The sequence below is a fragment of the Lygodium microphyllum genome, chromosome 9 (assembly GCF_053477565.2).
Source record: "Lygodium microphyllum isolate KBCC chromosome 9, Lygodium_microphyllum_v1.1.10, whole genome shotgun sequence".
NCBI classification, from domain to species: Eukaryota; Viridiplantae; Streptophyta; class Polypodiopsida; order Schizaeales; family Lygodiaceae; genus Lygodium; species Lygodium microphyllum.
Window position 1 is genome coordinate 51,518,794 of NC_141143.1, and position 20,673 is coordinate 51,539,466.

A 20,673-nucleotide genomic window follows, 5' to 3' on the forward strand; every position below is an offset into this window, starting at 1 on the left:
CAAGTTCTACATTTTATCATGTGTAGCCCTCAAACATACTTCAAATATGATTCATACAAATTTTCTTTCCATGCGCACATCATTAAAGCCATCAAACATCAAAACAATGAATTTTGTTTTGTAAAAGTTGAGCTTACCACTTATTTGTGTATTGCGTGTTATTAAAAAATAGTTTTGAGGCAGGGTCCAGGCCGGACAAGCATCCTTCATTCCCCTTCCTTCTTGATTCTCTACATGTGATCAGCCTCTTAGAGGGGAGAGGAGGAGGAGAGAGAAAGATTGATTTTTGTTCTCTGCATCCAAGCAGCCATTATGCGAATGGAGACAGGTGTCCAAGAGCGAGACATTCGAAGGATCCATTGATGATCTCTGTTTGTGTGTGTGTGTTGGGGGGGGGGGGGGGGGGGGGGAAGGGTTGCTTACAGGCTTGCAATGCCCATCTCTAAGAAATTGTCATGTGAAGGAGGGGGTAGAAACTTCAGCAACACGCTGTTTCAAAAATGCCCCCCCCCCCAAATCAATTTTTTTTAAAGGGATCCTAAAGCCCCCCCGAAAGGGCCACGCCCAATTCTCAAATTCTTGGCCCTTTTGCTTTGTCCTTTCTGGCCTCTCGTATTTCAACTGCGTACGCGGACCTCCATTTCGCATTTCAAAAATTTTTGCCTACCTGACTCGGGGTCCCGCACTATTAGCCACTTGCACAAGTCTGACTAGGCAATTGAAAAACTATTTGGGTCTTAGAATCCATCTCTCAATACTCAAAGGTAACGTTTTTTCCAATTTTGGTGGTCTAGACTTAGTCTAGGACTTGAAAGGATTAAAATTACCAAAAAAATACCATCATCAAAAGCATTTGGTGGTGATCAAAAGTCCCTTTGGGGTAATGTTAACTCACTTTTTAGTCTTGGTGGTATAGCATGCAATTTTAGTTCTTGTCAGAGAGAGAACTAGGGAGAGAGAGAAAGAGGAGAGAGAAGACTGCAGAAGAGAGAGAAAGACTGCATGAAGAGAGAGAAGAAGAGTGACGAGGAGAGAGAAAGACTAAATTTAGAGAGGGAAAGACAGGAAAGAAGGGGAAGCCATAGAAGCTGTGAGCAAGAAGGGAGAGAAAGTCTGTAATTGTATTATTATGTCCAAAAAGATGTGTAAAATTACATATCCTCTCCTTTTATACCAATGTCAGTGTGACATGGCATAATATCAATATTATTTACACTAATTCCTTATTCTCAGCTTCTTACAATGAGAAAGAGGAGAGAGAAGACTGCAGAAGAGAGAGAAAGACTGCAGGAAGAGAGAGAAGAAGAGTGACAAGGAGAGAGAAAGACTAGATTTAGAGAGAGAAAGACAAGAAAGAAGGGGAAGCCATAGAAGCTGTGAGCAAGAAGGGAGAGAAAGACTGTAATTATATTAATGTGTCAAAAAGATGTGTAAAATTACATGTCCTCTCCTTTTATACCAATGTCAGTGTGACATGGCATAATATCAATATTATTTACACTAATTTCTTATTCTCAACTTCTTACAATCCATCCCCACTCAAAAATGAAGTTTTTGTCCTCAAAAACAAATATCAGACTTATTGGTATAGTCAAGTAGTGGGCTGAAGAGTACTACTCTGTACAACATTACAAGTGGTAAAAGAAAAGATTACCTAATATTCAATAGCAGTACTAATCTATACAGAGGGTCAAAATCAGCTTGTAGCCACCCGGATCAAAAGGGAAAGTGATATCGTTGCCATGCATTGGATCAACTTTCATAAGATCAAAGTCAAGTACATCTAGAAGCATGATCATCATGATGGTGTTCACTAACTCTTACATAAGCCTCTCAGGCATCACTATGCTCTGTATGACTGAAGCATATGAGGCTGAAGTCACCATTGCATGATGATCATCCAAATCCACATGCTGTCCATGATCTGCTTTCTTGAATTGAGGTTCTTGTTGTGGACCCATACCAAAATGGTCTTCAACAAGATCTTCTCCATCCTTTGCATCATAATATTCAAATATCAAGAATATTTTAGCAAACTTTGCCCTGCATGTGGCTTGGTGGTTACAAGATAGTGGCTTAGCACATCGATAGCATAAGCCCACAGCATGCAGTTCCCATATCGTATCACTAGTAAGGTGTCTAATGCATTTAGCCTTAGATAGAAATTTACACACCTGCTCATCACCATTGGTCAACTCAACAATAGTTCTGACATGTTGCTCATAGTCATCTTGCTGCTCATGTACAACAGATGGCTATCCATGCTCATGCTATCCATACTGCATATGGTGATAATAGTCCTGCTGCGGATCAGAGGGACAGTTTGTTTGAGCATATGCATTTGCTTCCACTGATGTTTGCTGCTCACATACATAAGCATGCTGCCTTTGATCATTGATCCCACAGCATTGGTCATGCTGTCCATAATCTCTATGAGAATACATGTCACAAAAATGTTCATGCTGTTGTCCAGATACATCTATTTGCTGTTGCCTAGTACCAAAACTTTGGTCATATTGTTGCCCATAAACATGCTGTCCAAGATTGCATGAAGACTGTCCAACATGATTACAATGATGTCCTTGCATCCTAGGCTGTCCATAAGTATGATGATTGGCAAGTCCATGAGCATAGGTATTGGCATGATGTCGGTCATAATCACTTGCTTGCTGCTGATCAAAGCTAGAAGGGTACTGATAAGCATAACCATTTCTGTCACATCCATAAGAACTGGGCTGGTCAACCAAGAGAGCTTCACAAGTATAATCATAACTATGTTGCTGAAGAGGTGGATGCTCATAAGCATAAGCATGTTGACCATAATAGCCATTTTGCTGCCAAGGCTCAATGGAATGATACTCATAAGCATATACATGTTGGCCATAAGCAGAAGCATTTGATTCAGGTCTTGCTGTTTTTTCCATAACCACCTTCATAAGAGCAATACACTGATCAATTAAAACTCCAAGTTTGTCAATTTTAGCATGTGTTTGAAGCCAACCTTGTTCACTAGAGCTGGAGTTATTGATCTTAGCTGCCATTGCAGTCAAGTTGAACATATATGTTGTTCCTGTCCTTGCCTTAAAATTCTGGTTTCATTCATATGACATGCATACTCCCAAAATACACAGTCCTCAAATCAAGACCAGCAGACATATTCAACTGTATCCTGCCCTGAGATTCAACACGTGCAGACCAAAAGAAAAGTCATTGAGTCTATACAATCCTTGCAATCCTGTTGGCTTGCCTTCTTCAGCCCTACCTTGAAAAATATAAGTCCAAATAAGGTGTATGCTAGCTTGACTCGAAAGTTAAGATGTCTAGTATCAAGTAAAAATCTTGGTTTGAATTTAGGAGTAGCAATAGCCCTCTCTGTTTAAGAATTTCCAAAACTGTCCACACTGAACTGCTAGTGAACTGCCGGTACTAAATAGGCTCTAGCTTGAGAAATATGTGTCCAAATGAGACGTTTGATGGCTCCACTCGAAGCTTATGATGTCTAGTATCAATTCCACTTGTTCCTTTGTCGTTAGAATGATGCTACTAATTTCTGTAGCAACTTTCCCAAATCTTTCCCTGTTTGGACTGCACCCTGTTTAGCACTGTAATGACCCTATTTTGCCTCGTAATCATTACCTTTCATCTAGGGAAAGTTGTAAGGCACTTAAGATCAGTAAGAACACTGATTAGACATGCACAAACCCTGCAATTACATCCTTGATACATTCAAGAATTTCTCTACAAATAGCCCAACTGATCCTTACTACATACTCTCAACCACTTGATCAAGCAAAACCCATAAGCATTAAGAACTCCAATAGTTGCTTCAAAATGGAGCTAACCAAGAAACAAACTTCAATATAGCTTGAGTTGGTTGCAAGCTTCAAAGTACCCAATGAATTGAATCATACCAAGTAGCTTCAAGGTAAGAAGATACCCAATTACTTGAGCTTGCTTGATGAACTCCTCAAAGCCAATCTTGTAGTAAAACGCTTGAACCAAAATAGTAGTATATCCCAGCATCATACTCTACTCAATAATGCTCCAATGGTTCTCCATGAACCATAGCTTGTTGAAGAAGAACCAAATGGCACAAGACTTTGTTGAATCTTCAAGAGAAGTGTTGATGAATCTTCCAAGAAATGGTCTAATACCTTCAATGTTGATGAAGATCCTTCAAATATTGGCGACTCTTTCAACACATCTATTTCCTACCTGCATTTCACTATCAAACTGGCAAATTATCTTAAGGACTAGAGGCTTTCCCCAAGAAGGCTTCACACAACTTCTTTCCCACAAGACCTTTGTCCAAGACAAAGCTCTTCCGGTGAGTCAAATACAACTCACTAAGCACTCAGTTGCATTTGAAATTGTTGATGGACAGTTGATGCCTTTGCAGAGTTAAGCCTAAATGTAGCATCCCTTGCTCCCCCTGTACTTTGGAAGAGCTCTACAATGGATCTATGAGGAAAATGAAAATATCTCAAAATGTGTTGGGTAACAGGGTGTATGAAAACTTATGGTAGCAGCTATGAATGAAAAAGTTACTGAACTCAATTTTGCAGTTCCCAGTAGTCCAGATCAAGATTATACCGCAAGAGAGATGGATATGTCTAAAGATGTACTGATTAGGCAAGTAATACAAGTGCCTGAAACTGGCTGGGGCATAAGTGGAACTGGTGCTGTACTGAACAATAAAGCTTTTGGACCTGCAATGGAGATTAGTTCATCTAGTGCTTGCCTGGCTATGTCACTGGGCTTGTATGGTGCTGAAGGTGTTAATATTGATGGCTCTGGAATGAAGCCTCCTGCGGGTTACCCAAGTTCTGTTTTTTTTTTTTCTCAGGAGGAGAAAGAACAATTAAAGTCATTTGCATGGCATTCAGTAAGTCAAAGGCAAAGAAACTTTCCTCCCAAACAGCCCTAATACCATCAAGTAGACCCCCTTGAGACTCCTAAAGAAGTCCCTGCACAGATGCCAGTACGGGTTGCATGACCACTAGGGGAGGGTAGAGGCAGGAACCAGTTGCTACCACGCTACTGGCCTCGAATTAATCCAATGTGTCTGATGTTAGACAAGTCGATTTGCCATTTTTGATGGCTATTGAAGATGTGTTTTCGATCATAGGTCGCAGCGCAGGGTAAACAAAATCTATCAGCTTATTGATGCTGTAGACGAGAATATTCTAGTACCTGTTAAACAAGTCGATTTGCCATTTTTGATGGCTGTTGAAGATGTGTTTTCGATCACTGGTCGTGGAACTGTGGCCACTGGGAAAGTGGAGAGAGGTAAGATCAAGATGGGAGAGATTGTTGACCTTGTCGACTTGAAGGAAACTCGAAAAACCACTCATTAGGGCCAAAAACGTTTCAAAAATGACACTTGTAAGAAAATGATTAAGTTACTAATTAGTTGAGGTTTTAAAATAATGAACCCTCCAAATTTGGCCATTCAAACGTGATTAATGAGAGAATTTATTATTCATTTAAGAGGTTAGCCATTAAATGCCTAAGGACGTTAACTCATGTCAGAGGTCACTTTTCGGCCATTATTCTTTCATTTTGAATATTTTACTATCACGTTTCCCACCAAAATCACGCTTCTTTTTTCGCCTGCATTTATTTGAATCATCGTTCTCTCCTCTTCACTTTGTTTCTTAGTTCTTAAAGTAGATTTTACTCTGTCGTAAAATTTCTCACCAAAATCACGTCCAGTTCTTACCAACAGCGTGCATTGGTCTCCCTTCGTCTCCCTTCGTCTCCTTTCACAAAATCTTGAGAAGGTGATCAACAATCAAAAGAGTCTCTACACAGAGGATCAATACCACTTACTTGCCGATTGAGCTATAGAGATATGGTCCTCCATGGACCTGAGACGAGATCATCTTGTTAGTTTTCAGCAAACCCAACTAGGTTGGGGCATCCAAGCCGTATCTTTACTTCAACCCCTAAGATATCCATTCTGTAAGATTTTGTTTCAACTAAATCCAAGCTTTTTCTTCAATCTCTTCAATTTGATTCATAAGAAAATGGGTAAAAGAGTCCCATGGTGTTGATGCAAATTGGTAGGGATAGATATACTAAGGATAATCCTTAAGCTAATAGAATAGAAAGTGAAAATTTTCACTTTGATCTTGACACTTGAAAATAGAATATCTTTATTATACAGTGTTGTAATATCAACTTTTTAGCAAGGACTAATTGATAAGACAAGGATAATATATTATAATTAGAAGAAAGGAAGTACTTTGATTTCTGGGAGATAAAAATATTTACCTAGTAATAGATTAAAAATATTTATTATTCAATTTTTTCTCTTAAAATATAAAAAAATTAAACAAGTAATAGATAGAAGTATTAGTGATATTGTGTATCATATCAACTTTAGGACTAAGATGATTTTATGTGTGCAGGATGCTTCGAAGAATATGAAGGATACAACTTCTTACTTAATATTAGCTCTTGGGAGTATTTTTCTCATCATACCCTCAACTATGATTAACACTATGGGGTTTCAAGTTTCAATATCTTCAATTGTGATTCTTATTAGCACTATCGGATTTCAATACCTAAATGGTGGCTTGATGTCATGGGATGATACTACTCATGATATCATATCCTAGCAAATCTCTTAAGATCTATTCCCTTGATTTGTAAGAAGAAATAGAAAGGACTTGAATCTACTTCTTTCTCTCAGAACTCTGATTCTAAAGTAGATTGATTTTATAATTGAAAGCATCACTACATTATTGATGCTTTATCCTTGTATATCTTTTTTCAAATGTAATATATCTCAATTTCACAAAAAAAAGACCATCAAAATAATTAGTCTCCATTTCACTTTTGATGACTAAATCCTGCACCGAGTTCTCCTTGTTTCTTTCAAGGTCAACAAAATCATTCTTATTGATCTCAAAATGATCTTTTTTATATTTAAATTGTCATTTTGCATCATAAGTACAACAACTATATAGCAACCACCCCCATGTTGGAACCATGCATATTGCATTTGTTATTTGGGAAATATTTTAGCTGTGCTTTGAGTAATTTACTAATCCATTTTTCATTTTGTATCATAGGTATGTCAGCTATAGCAAGAAGCCCCATATTGAAACCATGAATGTTGCTTTTGGAATTTGGTTATACTTTAGTTGTGCATTGAGAAATTATCGATTCATTTGAGATAACTCAAAAAATTGTTGTCAATTAATGAAAAGCTTGATAGGACCAACTATCCACAGTGACCTATATGGTGCAATGTATATTGGTTGCCAAAGATTATGGAATGTTACTACTGGTATTGAGAAGTGACATGAGTCTCTTGCTGCAACTACTACCATAGCTACTAATTTTAAAGGCATAATGAAGGATGAGGCAAGTCCTAGAATTTTTTTAGCAAAAGTGTTGCCTTCATACAGAACATGGTCTAGATGGGATCACATGATTCCATGCATAAGTGGGTCTATTTGTCAAAACAACAATTATACTTGTATTTGATCATGTAAAATTTCTAAGGGGGACTTGATATGCACTTTCTAGACTCTTTGGTGCATAATGGGAACGTGTTGCTTAGTAGCATAAGCAATTGAAATTTGTGCATAAAAATGAGGGGGATGCCATGGATACATTTCTAACAAAACTTAGGGGTCCCAAGGAGTAGCTTACTATAATTAATGAGATTGTGCCAAATGGCACCTTAGTTTACCAATGTTTTGAATGCCTTATTAGACACTTACCAAAGTTTTTCGGAATATCGAAGATTTGCCATTGCCAAGTCTTTCATCTCTAAACTGGGAGATTCCTGACAAGGTAACGGTGCAGAGTTTCAAATTCAAAATATCTCAGGATATTAAAAAGTCCATGACAGCTGGAAGGATCTCAAGAAGAATACGTTTATCATGGTTTGTACCCCTCCATATCTTCGTGGCTTGCTTCAAAACAGCAAATTTACAAGGAACGAAGGTATCCTGGCTAAGTAGAAACTTTTCGGAAGAGGAGCCTGCCAGCACTGCAAGAAAAAATGTAACAAGTTGGTAAAAAGGGGTCCCTAAAAAAACCAACAATATGAAAGAGACTTACATTCACTCCATCTATCTTGAGTATCTTTGAATCTATTGTCCTGCAGACATTTGAAAAGCACTCTTTTTCCATAAGTATATGTATGACTTTGTGACTTTGCAATGGTACTTCTTGTTAGAGAGAGTTATATGGTTTTCTAGGATCAACAATATCCTCATATGTGGTGTCCAAGAAGGTAGTCAGGAGCCTGCCAGCACTGCAAATGGAAACATGTAACTAAAATAGATAATCAAATAAAATAAATATTTAACCAAAAAGCAAGTAGTATTCCATTCAACCCACATTCTTCCTTGGCCATGGATACCACTTAGAGAGTTCATGAGGATAATTTCTCTGGTGAGTGTATCCGATGTAATAAAAAAATTTATGGTAGTTGTGATGGAATCAAAAGCTTTGAAAGACATTGTTATATTTCAACCAAATCTCAAAAAAAAAATCCATTGATAACAATGGATCAACAATACACATAATTTTAGAGATTTATTGGCTAAGAGATGCAATCAATGTCCTAAAGCTAATAGCAAAAATAAAGGAGTGTTATTTGCAATCAATAGCACAATTATTCTATATACTAAAATTTTTTAGAGTCAAAATGCCTTACCTTATGCAATAATAAACTACAGAATCTAACAATTAAATATCCTTTTTACAACTAGCATGGACTTGTCCTCATGAGATATGCTAAGATAGTCCTCTTCCTCAGAAGTGCAAGAAACATTAATAACCATTTGCCCATACACCTCACCCATTCTCTTATAATTAACAAGTCCAAGTACATCGATTTTTCTCTTGCAAACATCATCCTCGGTACCTTATTCTGCTAATCATATTAAAATCTTTATTCATTAGGGTGATCTTATGAGCATGAGCAGCAACAATGTAAGGATAATTCATAAATTCATAAAGTCAACCATGTGAGGATAAGTTGATATGATGCAAGAGCAGCAAAGCCAAATTTTCGCAGGGTCATATTCGCACCGTATCGCGGAGCAGTTCATACGGGGCGAGCGTGGCAAAAAGCATAATGTTTGGTACTATACTTTTCGCTGCATATCATGGATCACTTGATATGGTGCAAGAGTGGCACAACAAAATCTCCGTAGGGGTCCTCCTCCCTCAGTATCGTGAAGGAGTAAACATGCGCGTGCAAAGTACACCCCCCTTATAATGACTTATTTTTTGTGAGATCTTAAACCTATCAAAAAAATTCAAAAAAAAATTCCATGAGTTCATTAGGCTTTGAAAAAAATTTAGAAAATTTTTAAGATTTTTTTGAGCTCATTTGCTATTTTTAAAAATATTTTTAAGCAAAAAATAGCGTCTCGGTTACCCATATTCGCGTTGTATCGGCCATGCTATTTTTGGGTGGTTTTTTTGTGATTTTTTGGGTCTTTTTAAGGCTTTTTTTGCTTAAAAATATTTTTAAAAATAGCAAATGAGCTCAAAAAAATCTTTAAAAATTTCTCAAAATTTTTCAAAGCCTATTGAACTCATGGAAATTTTTTTGACTTTTTTTGAGCTCTTTTGCTATTTTTAAAAATATTTTAAAGCAAAAAATAGCCTAAAAAGGACCCATATTCGCGTTGTATCGGCCATGCTATTTTTGGGTGGTTTTTTTGTGATTTTTTGGGTCTCTTTTAGGCCGTTTTTTGCTTTAAAATATTTTTAAAATAACAAACGAGCTCAAAAAAAGCTTTAAAAATTTCTAAAAATTTTTCAAAGCCTAAAGAGGGAACCACATACTGTGCATAATATATAAAAACCTTGCATTCACTAAAAAAAGACAGGTTTGATCGGCATAAATAATGTCTGCCAATACCTTATGAATGGCATGGAAAGTCCCACTTAGGCTTTCCACAGGTTGCCATTCAATACTTGTTGACGGAAAGATATCTACAATGACGAACCGTTTGTTAGAACTTGCATAAATGGAAAAGAATTATATACGTTATTCAACTAATAACTTACAATGTGTTTGTTGGGGAACACATTCGTTTGGAGGCAAGTGCATATCCTTGGCCATGTAAACATGTTGCACCTTGACAAACCAGCCTTCGGGCATAATTTTGAAGGCAATGATACGCCCCTTCCAATGATGTTTTATATCATCTTGTTTTCTTCTTTTCACCTTATGAGAGCCCTTGCAAGATGGCAGCATGGTAACCCAATCGTTTACAGCAAAGGTTTTGGGCTCAAAATTTCCATCTGCTCCCTGGCTATAGACTGTGCAAGAGTGTATTAAACGAGAAGGGCGCCTGGAGGAAGCCATGAAAAGAATGAAAGCGTAGAGAAAGAAGCCCAAAGAGGGGTGAATGAACTAAAAAGTAGCGCCAAGAATACAAACGAGTATGTATTGGGCGCCAAAAACAATATTGAAAGATCTCCCGACTTTCAAAAAACTCATTATTAATTTCATCATATCTATGTCACGTATTTTGTCAGATTTGTAAGTAAATAACGTCTTTGGGACTCCAAAACATGTCAGACTTTAGGGGTTTTGGCTAAAAAAGAAGAGAGAATCACGAAATGGACTCCACTATCTCTAAAAAAGAGGAGACAAGAATACCATATTCTTGCACACATGGCGAACTCTCTTTGGCCCTTTCCTTAATCCCGTGATTAACAAAAGTGCATTTTTTGAAGCGTTTTTGGCCCTAATGTGTCACTGGTGTTGAAATGTTTCAGAAACTGTTAGATGAGGCCATGGCAGGTAACAATGTAGGACTTCTTCTGAGAGGTATACAGAAAGCTGATATCGCTAGAGGTATGGTTATTGCAAAGCCTAGGACCATCACTTGTGGGGCCATCAGCTTTTGTTGCCAGACAAAAGCAACCCCTGCATATAGTTCAAGACCGGAAAACAGGAAGTACCATCTGTAGCTGTGCAATTCAGATTTTAGAAGTCTCCATCAGAAATCTTCTCTGTTGAGACCAAGGCCAAGAAGCCTGCTGCATCTACACCTACAAAGCCTACAGCGCCTAAGAAAGCTGCTCCGAAGAAGGCCAAATCTGTGAAGGCTGCTACCAAGCCCAAGGCTCTGGCCAGCAAGCCGGCTCCTCCCTTTGAGTTGCAATCATCTCTTTATGTCAAACGTCTGAATTTTTGGTAGACACTATAGAGGCTGCTTCTGCCCTTCTCTTTGACATTGATCGGAATTGATGTGGTGATGTTGTCAGCGTAGTGCTAGAGTAGGGACAATTTCGCACTCCATCAATGAACATGTCTCAAGTGCATATCCAAAAAATACAACCCCATCCTGCAATTAGCTTGTCAGTAAGGGTAGGGTGAAGCAGGTGCCCTGGAGAATCCTGATGGAATTGCGAATGTAGGGGAGGATGATGACAACATGGTGACCATGTCAGAGGTCATTGAGGGCCTTGAAGCACAATAATTGGAAGCTACCCTTTTCGAATCGTTTACCCTCCATATGGCAGCTACATCATCCGTCGTTGCAATGAATCAAAGCAGAGAATCCTGCTTCAAGTTGGGACAAGGCAAGCAACTTCGGCCGAAACCCGCCATTCATTCTTATTGATTGGGCTGTTCTATCTGCTCTGAACTTCAACCTACTACTTGATGTCTGTCCCCGGTTGGAATACCTATCTTTGGTTAACACTGATAGCAGAGACAGAGCAGTGGTCTCAAGTGTAGGAGATTCTACACAATTTGCAGGAAGAAATGGAGGATCTAAATCGAGCATGGGAGATGTGGGAAGAGAGAGCTCTTCAGACTGAAGCGCAGCTCCTGTCTCTTAGAGAAATGGTGCACGAGTCAAGGTGCCAAGCACAGATTGCAGAGGAAGGAGTTGCAACCATCACATCCCCTATTCTCGAGTTTCTTTTCTTTCAAAAAGCCATCCAAGCAGAGCTTAGCCGTCTTCACAAGGATGCTGGTGCTTCCTTATGACTTCAAGGGCCTATCGTTTCCTTCCCTCTCTCTGCGCATGGAGAGGATTTCCTTTGCTTAAAGAGAGGAAGCGGTAATAATGCAGGTTACAATGTCATCAAGTTCAAGAGCTCCATGGCTGCTCCCTTCAGCAAGATGAAGATCAATTAGCAAGGAAGGTAAAGCTATGAATACTGCTATATGTGGTGCTTGATCTGAAGCTTAGCAAGCAGGGAACTGTCCCATGCTATCCATTGTAGCAGAGAGATGAAGCTCGTGACAAGAAATGAAGTAGAGATCTTGGTTGCACCATGAAAGCTTGAAGAGAAGCTTGAAAGTTGAAGAAGAAGAGGACTCACTTTTGGAGAGTAACCCCATTTAGACCTCTCTCAAGTTCTCAAGTGACCTCCTTCACCCAAAACCCCTAAAATTTTACCTCAAAGTTGAAAAACGAGCTGCCATTTTGTCTCCATGCCTTCAAATTTGATCAAACCTCTTGGCATAGCTTGTGTGGAGTCCAAGAAATCTGCCATGTCTAGTACTTCTTGAATGCTGTGGTTCTTCAATGCTAAACCTTTACACAGTAAGGTTTTCTGAAACTGACAAGAAACTAAATGTAAAGAAGGAGAAAGAAAGGGAGGATCTGAAAACTAAGCTCTGATACCACTTGTTAGAGAGAGAACTAGGGAGAGAGAAAGAGGAGAGAGAAGACTGTAGAAGAGAGAGAAAGACTACAGGAAGAGAGAAGAAGTGTGACGAGGAGAGAGAAAGACTAGATTTAGAGAGAGAAAGACAGGAAAGAAGGGGAAGCCATAGAAGCTGTGAGCAAGAAGGGAGAGAAAGACTGTAATTGTATTAATGTGTCAAAAAGATGTGTAAAATTACATGTCCTCTCCTTTTATACCAATGTCAGTGTGACATGGCATAATATCAATATTGTTTACACTAATTCCTTATTCTCAGCTTCTTACAGTTATAAGACCAAGTCGATCAATGTTGATGCAAGTCACACAAGGTAAAGCTTGGTTACTCAAAAATGAGGACCAAATAGTCATGATGATCATACACAATAGTGAAGGTGGTGACAATAAGCAAAATTTTCCCAAGTCAATATGATTTCTACAAGCACTCTAGCCTTTCACTTTATATTTGTAGTGATGTAGATAATGCAATTATGGAGATCATGGTGGACATGTTACTTGCAATACCTACCATATACTATGCTATAAAATGGCAAAAAAGGCTCAAGTTATGCTCTAACTATTGCCAAAGGTATGAGAAGAAATGCATACAATCTAATTAAAAAATATAGATGATTAAATGAGATAATTGAGCCCATGATTCTAACAATGCTCTTTAAGTTAATGTGTCAATATGCACTCTCAATCTATATAAGCAAACAAAAGGAGGAATGAATAAATCTAATCTACATTAGATTGTGATTTATTTCAATTTTTAATAAATAAAAATAATATGATATACTCTAATCTTTTGTCATTGTCTTCCATCAAATTGATTTTCTTTTAATTTGTCTTCCTAATCTAGCCATGTGTGTTTTACATTAGCTATGATTTCTCAAGAGGTGATTAATGGATCACTCCATTCTTTTAAAACAATGATGGCATTTTATTCCCATATAAGCAACCATATAATAGGAATAATACGAGAAGTCAAAATAGACTATGAATTTCCTTTGTCTCAAAAGCAAAGCCAAAATGATGGTCTCATGGACATGAACACATTGATAGGACTAGTTAGAATCGAGACTCTTATTTCTTTAAGATCTTCCACTCTCTTTGGCATAAGGTGCTTCTCACATAGTTGGCTTGTATTCTAGCTCCAAAGATAACTTTTCTCTCTCCAACTATTCAAAGCTTGAAAAAATGTAATAGCAAGCTGAAAGGCTCTAGTAGATTGAGCAAAAGTTACCTCTCTATCATTGTACTCTAATCTATTGAGAGGGTCTTTGTACCAACAAGGTTCAACTATGGCTTCCCTGCAAACATCAGTAGAATTACTTTCTTACTTCAAACACACAATTTAGCTTTCTCTTGATTTTTCATCTTTAGAATTTCTTATTCTCTTTGACTAGCCAACCTCCTCTTTGATCACCTTTGACTAGGTCCTTCTTTGACTTGCAAACATTACTCTTTTGGATTAACATTGGCTTGACATGGGGACATACAACTAACTTAATATCTCTCATGTTATGTGCCAATAGAATTTCCTACAAAGTTTTCTCATACAATGCTCATTTCATTTCCCAAAATTTCATTGATAGGATATATTGAGTTAGGCTCTACTCTATTTGGGAATGTCATTATTTTGAGTTAAGGATGCCTTGTAGAGTAAGCTCATTATATTTATGCCTACTTTATCTTATGAAGTAGTATTCTAACTTTTTCCCTTTATATGGGAATATCTCTTTCTACAAAAAATTATGCATTTCAATTCATTGTACAATAAACTCACTCATTGTACACAAATTATTCAATGCTCCTCTAGTCTTTGAGCTCCATTCTCTCATCCTCTCTCCATTGTACACATAAAGTCCCATAAAAAAGTCACATTTTCTTAACAATCATTGGGTTGGTCACATTCTAGTTGGCTTGATAATCTTAAAAAGGCCAACTAGGATGACTAGGTGCTTTGATGCAAACACTTGCTAGATATGTGATCGTCACTTGCTCATATGGTTTGTCAAACATACACGAGAAAATTTTGACTAAATTTACAAACAGATTGATTCATATGGGTAGAAAACTAGCTCCATAGTGATATAGAAAGTAAGCCATTATCAAATATTTAGCTAACAATTCAACCATTGCAAATGTGAAAGCCACATGTTTGACAAATCATTTGCAAGATATTATTAGGATTTTAACCTATTGGCTAAAATAATTTATACCATGCATAAACAAAGCATAGAGGTCCACCACCAATTAATTTAGAGAAAGTAGTGAATGTAAAGATTTGCTTGATATATTGAAGATAAAAGTCGAAAAGGTAGCACATGCCTTTAGCAAAGTGTGAGGTGAGGATTGATGCTAGTACTTTAATTAAAGATGTTACTATGTTTGATGTGTTAAATTAGAGTGTTGTGAAGTATCTTAAAGTGGATAACCATATTACCCTTGAAAAGTACTAAAAAGTGGTCAATTGAGAATCTTTGGATCAAGTTGCTAGATAATATGTATTGAAAGGGTCAAAGAATCTCGTCATTGATTATCGTACTTGCTCTCATTTATAATATTTGATTTTTGTGAGGAAGCTTGAACTTTAAAACTAGGCTTATTGTTGCTAATGAGCTTGTTGATTCAAAAACTCAACCATGAAGCTCATGCCCTTCGTGATCCAAAACCTCAACACTTATAGTTTCCAATATGCATAAGGATCGAAAGATTTTAATGTTCCTCATTGCAAGCAGGAATGTCTTTTAGTCAACTAATTGACTTTATGCCTTGTACTCTACTTTCAATGCATACCTCAAAAGTAAATTTCAGAATGCGATGTTGCCTCACATGACAAATTCTATACATCAATAAACAACTCTCAAGATACAATCCATGAAAACATGAAAATATACAATAAATATATTATATTCATCATCATTTATGTAAATTGTATGTACAATGACAGTTTGAGAAGGATGTATAAGCAAGTAAGTATAAGGTATTTAAGGATATACAAGTAGCTAGGGTCTTGTTGTGTAAATTTTTGGATTTGTAACTTCTACATAATTAGATGTACAAACTCTTGGAATTGTGACTTCCAAATAATTAGATGTACAACATAAATGTGATAAGATTTCATAGTGGAAGAAATCTAGAAAGGTTGCATGGAAGCTATATTTTAACCAGTACTAGAATCACCTTTGCTAAACTTCTCAATGTCAATATCCTCCCAATCGCCGTTGCCTAAAGATCAATTCCATTGCCACTATTAGTAGACTATTTGAAGCATACATTATATTGTTATTCACTTGTCATGAAAATGAGCGACATTACCTTTTTTCAAAGTCAATGCTATTATGGAGTTATTCTCCACCTACAATCAAAAGTGTGTGTTAGTATATTGAAAATTTTGCATTTTCCATTTGTAAGATGTTCAAGCTAATCTCATAAAGATTAAGAATATACTATACTTTAGAAAGCATGTTATATATGAAATTTACCATTTTTTACATCTACAACATTACTAGTTGGTTTCACATGAGAAAGAGCCAATCTTGTTTAGGATCTATTGAAAGTAACCAATCTCAAATATATTACACACTTAGCTAGTACCACATCAAACAACCTTCAACTTGTCTTAAGTTTTCATGTGAGTTCATGCATGCATGTGTGCACATGTGTTTGTATGTAGGCATGCATGGCATACATTGGACCAAATAAATGTGAGAGACCACAATAAATTTTAATTGAAAAATAACCACAAAAATCACCAAGAAAAGTTTTAGTTAGAGACCCCCATGCAACCTAACTTGACTCTGTATCAATAAAGGCATTACAAAATCGATATCTTTACAAAGATACATTCATTTTAGTCATTGTATTTTACCATCATAGTTTTATAAAGAGATTGGTGTATTCTCATCTCGCAGTGTGCACCTCAAAAAATGTGAAGGGATATTTTATTTTCTAAAACTTATAGGATTCCATTTATAGAATGGGTTTTTTATAACAATTTGAAAAAAGATAACATACCTTTAATTTGAAGTAAAAAGGGTCATTTGTTGCCTTATAGCATGTATGTATTTTTTAGTATCCTTTGAATGCACGTGATAAGGATGATATCTTACATGTATAGCCCTTGAGATTCTCCATATCTATGATGTTGCAAGTTTGGTTTGGCCCTTGAGTATGGTTTTATAATATACAACATTACTTGTTTCTTAGGAATGAATTTATATATTGATTCATTTGGCTTCTTTCAAACAAAATCTTTTGTAATTCAATAGCATTCTACTTGAAGTGTTTGATGTCATAATACTTTGAGGGTTAACAAGTTTTACAAGGGGATACATTTCGAGCTTGCTTATTGTGTCAAACATCACCAGGCAAGACAAACCCTAATCCTTAGTATTGTCTTGCCTTCCACTTTGAGAACATATGTTGAGTTAAAGAATTGGTGAGTGTGCTCTCATATCTTGAATTTTATTTGTTTTTGGTTCTCCTCCCAAGCCCAATCTTGCCCAACCATGTTAGTGTAAATGGACCATAGGACTATACATCATGGCTTTATGAACAATTCATTACTATATAATAGATTATGGGATGAAGATTTTTTAGAAGCTTGATTGGCTTTATATTAATCAAAACTAAAGATTAAGTAGGTCTTACAAGTCCTTGAAATGCAGTCACCAATTCATGGCTTCTCTTAGACCAGTTAGGACAATAGAATGATTTATGACTAAGATTTATATGTTATCAAGGCCTACATAAGTGTCAACACAAGATCCTTCAATTTTTATCAAGATCTTGCAACATTTTGTCTTCATGTACTTGATTTCTCATAGGATCTAGATGGGAGAAGTTACCTTGTTCTGTCTATTAGAGCTTATTTTGTACTTAAGCCTTGTAGTGAATTTACATGATGATACATTAATTTGATCTACCTTATTTGGAAATTCCCAAACAAGGATCTAGAGGTAGACTTTGATCTAAGGTCGCATCTACAAAACTCAAAGCACTTGCCCTTGTGGTATAAATCTAATAGTAAAACATGACCAATCTTGCAAATATACGTAGAATCATCATCTTAATGATAGATGAGTTGGGTCATTTAGCTTCATTAGGGCTATTGAAGTTTTAAATTTTCCCATTTAAAGAAATAATAATACATAACAATGTTTTGATCTCACATGGGGTGCTCACCATTAGTGGGACATATGCTGTCACATGAGTCAACCAAGGGTTAATGAATCAATCTTACATGTTGACATAATATGATTTTTGTGCAATTAAGGGATTGTAAAACTATTACTAAGATGTATACAAGGAATTGAATGTGTGGTGATAAAAGGTATATCGCTACTACTTACTTTACTAACTCAAGATCTATCCAAGATGTGGCCACTGATTGGCACAGAAAAGTATATTAGTAGTTAATACGAGATTTTCCATAAAGTTGCCCATTAACGGACAATCCAAATAAACTAAGAATTCAATCAGACACTAGATATCATGAAAAAAATATAGAAACATGGGTTAAAGGATTGAAAGCATAAACAGGACATGAACTTATCCAAATATGACTTCTTATGGAAGATGAGCCATTTCTTTAGGAATATGATTTTGCAAGAGAGTGGAGATGATCATTTAAAAATTGAGGCTCTCCTAGATGATAAAATAGACTATGATAAGGAAAACTAGTGTGAGTCATATTTTTATTGAAAATATTACAAACTTTCATTCAAATCATTTTCCCATGCACGTCATTAGACAAGTTTGTTGAAAATGTGTCAGCATTTTGACAAGCACAAAATGTTCAACTTGAAAATCTAAATGAAATTAATAGAATGTCATAAATATTAAATTGGCACATCCATAATGGATACATATTTGTATATTTCAATCTACTATTGTATTACATATGCAAATACAAGTCGACCCATATTTATGGTGGTGATTTATAATGATAATAAGCAAGGACTAACTTCCTTTAACAGTATTGATAACATGTCATTTGCAAGGCACTCACCTGTTGTTCACCAAGGGTGCGTGAGTCATCAAGGATGTGGTGTGAATCCATTAAAATGAGGCGTTGGTTCCTGATGGAGATATCAGTGAGGCTTTGTATCTTAGCCTTTACTTGTAGGATTGTGTCTGAAGGGTCACAATGAACAAAGTATGTAGTCTTCTTTCTTTTCACACGAATGTACATAGCCTAGAAAAACAAATGCATATCTTGAGTGAACCGTTAAGCCCATACAAGTTAGAAGTACACATACAAACATTCACTTACTATGCAAAATGAGTACTATATTGCCATAGGCATACAATGGATGCATTACATGCATCTTCCATACTTGGAGTAATGAAGGAAAGGCAAGTGACAAGCAATCATGAAAAGCGCACCAATATATCAACAATGAAAAGTAGACTAATTTTGATAGAGCTTGGTGTTTGTTTCTATCACGAGGTAAAGTAGTATCTACCCAACTTGTTGCAACCTTATGTGGAGTAACTTAAAAGCCAAGCACTCAATGAGCCTTACATCATTTACCATTCCACAAGTCAATGACTCTAGAATGGATTTTCAACCCTAAGATCTATGCGGCTACCTCTCAAACTACCATTAGTACCCATATTCCATCCCTAACAATGCATTCGATGCATCCCTAATTGTGCATTACAATGGACAACGGACGTTGAATGGCTTGGCAATCGGTCTCTACTCATGATAGATAAAGCTCCTAATCCTCCATAATCAAGGGTAGGTGTCCCTTAGTTAGCATTTATAGTTCACTAAAGTAATCATCCTCCCCATTGGCATCGATCTCAAGTCATGAGTAACACCAAAATGAGCTCATGTTCTAGTGCTTTATCTTCACCAGAGCTAGTGTTTGGCGACTGATCACTGATCATGTCCCACGACCCTTCGCTGAGATTATCTGAAGCTTCGAACTAAGAGCGTGTTGCGCTTCTAAGATCTCCTCTTGAGAAGGGATGGCAACACCGAGTGATTGACCAGTTGGCGTTATCATCACCACCGCCCAACATGATTATCATCAACGGCTGACGTGCCGTAATCACGGATTCCTACTACATAGACTGATCCATTAGCATGGAGCGCGCCACCGTCCTTCGATTGATTAATGCGAGATATTTATATTATTGCTTAAAACCGATACTGCGATAGAATGGTAATGGTAATCATGACACAATACCGACAGAAAATCCCTACATGGTTCTGCAATATGGCAAATTGATAGTGTGTGATGATGGTGTTCATAAGACGTGAAGACATGGTGCAATGCATGCCATACGACCCCAGAGAGAGAGAGAGAGAGAGAGAGAGAGAGATTTCTCACCATGTCTAATAGTAGTAGAGATATAATAGTGTTTGACGATGTAAAGCGCCCTTGGTGTTTGTGAAAGCTGCACTGGCGTGAAGAAGGAAGAGCTGGAAGAAAAAGAGAAGAAGAGAGGCCGCTTCCTTTGATGTTCTTTTTTGCGCGCGCGCGCTCTCTCCCTCTCTCTCTCGATGGAATGCCCTTCTTTCTATCTATGTCAAATATCCTTGCCCTCTATATAGAATGCCCTTGCATATCTCCCCTATTTATATAAATACAAAGGTTCTACTTCCTTCCTTGTGTAACCCAAATGGAATGGGGAATTTACCTTTCTCAAAGGAGGGGCTTAATCATTCAAAGGAGGTGCTTAATCATTCTTGTTCCTCCCACTTCTCACCACCAATGGCATCCTCCACTCATGCAATCTACTCCAAAGACCCCACTCCATGTCATTTCCTCAAACACCTCTCCCTCTCTCTCTCTCTTTGTGTGTGATATGTGTGTGTGTGTGTGTGTGTGTGTGTGTGTGTGTGTGTGTGTGTCAAACAGACACCTTACATCACTTATATGCCATTTCTATTTCTTGGCTCCACACCTCTTTACCTATAGCTTTCACTCCTGAATCCATCCACTCATGCCCATTTCTCCATTCACATAGAATTTTCCATTTCCAAAACTAATGACCATCTCC

At 37.1% G+C, this 20,673-nt stretch overlaps 1 protein-coding gene across 1 annotated transcript; it reads right to left on the reverse strand.

Annotated features, from left to right (window-relative positions):
- Positions 1–15,609: 15,609 nt before the first annotated feature.
- LOC148031028 (uncharacterized) lies at positions 15,610–20,199 on the reverse strand. Its single transcript, XM_087685660.1, has 4 exons — positions 20,001–20,199; positions 18,668–18,853; positions 15,973–16,012; positions 15,610–15,882 (listed from the first exon to the last, which is right to left on the reverse strand). Exons 1-4 carry the CDS (start codon positions 20,001–20,003, stop codon positions 15,818–15,820), a joined length of 294 nt encoding a protein of 97 aa, XP_087541786.1. The 5' UTR covers positions 20,004–20,199; the 3' UTR covers positions 15,610–15,817.
- Positions 20,200–20,673: the final 474 nt, after the last annotated feature.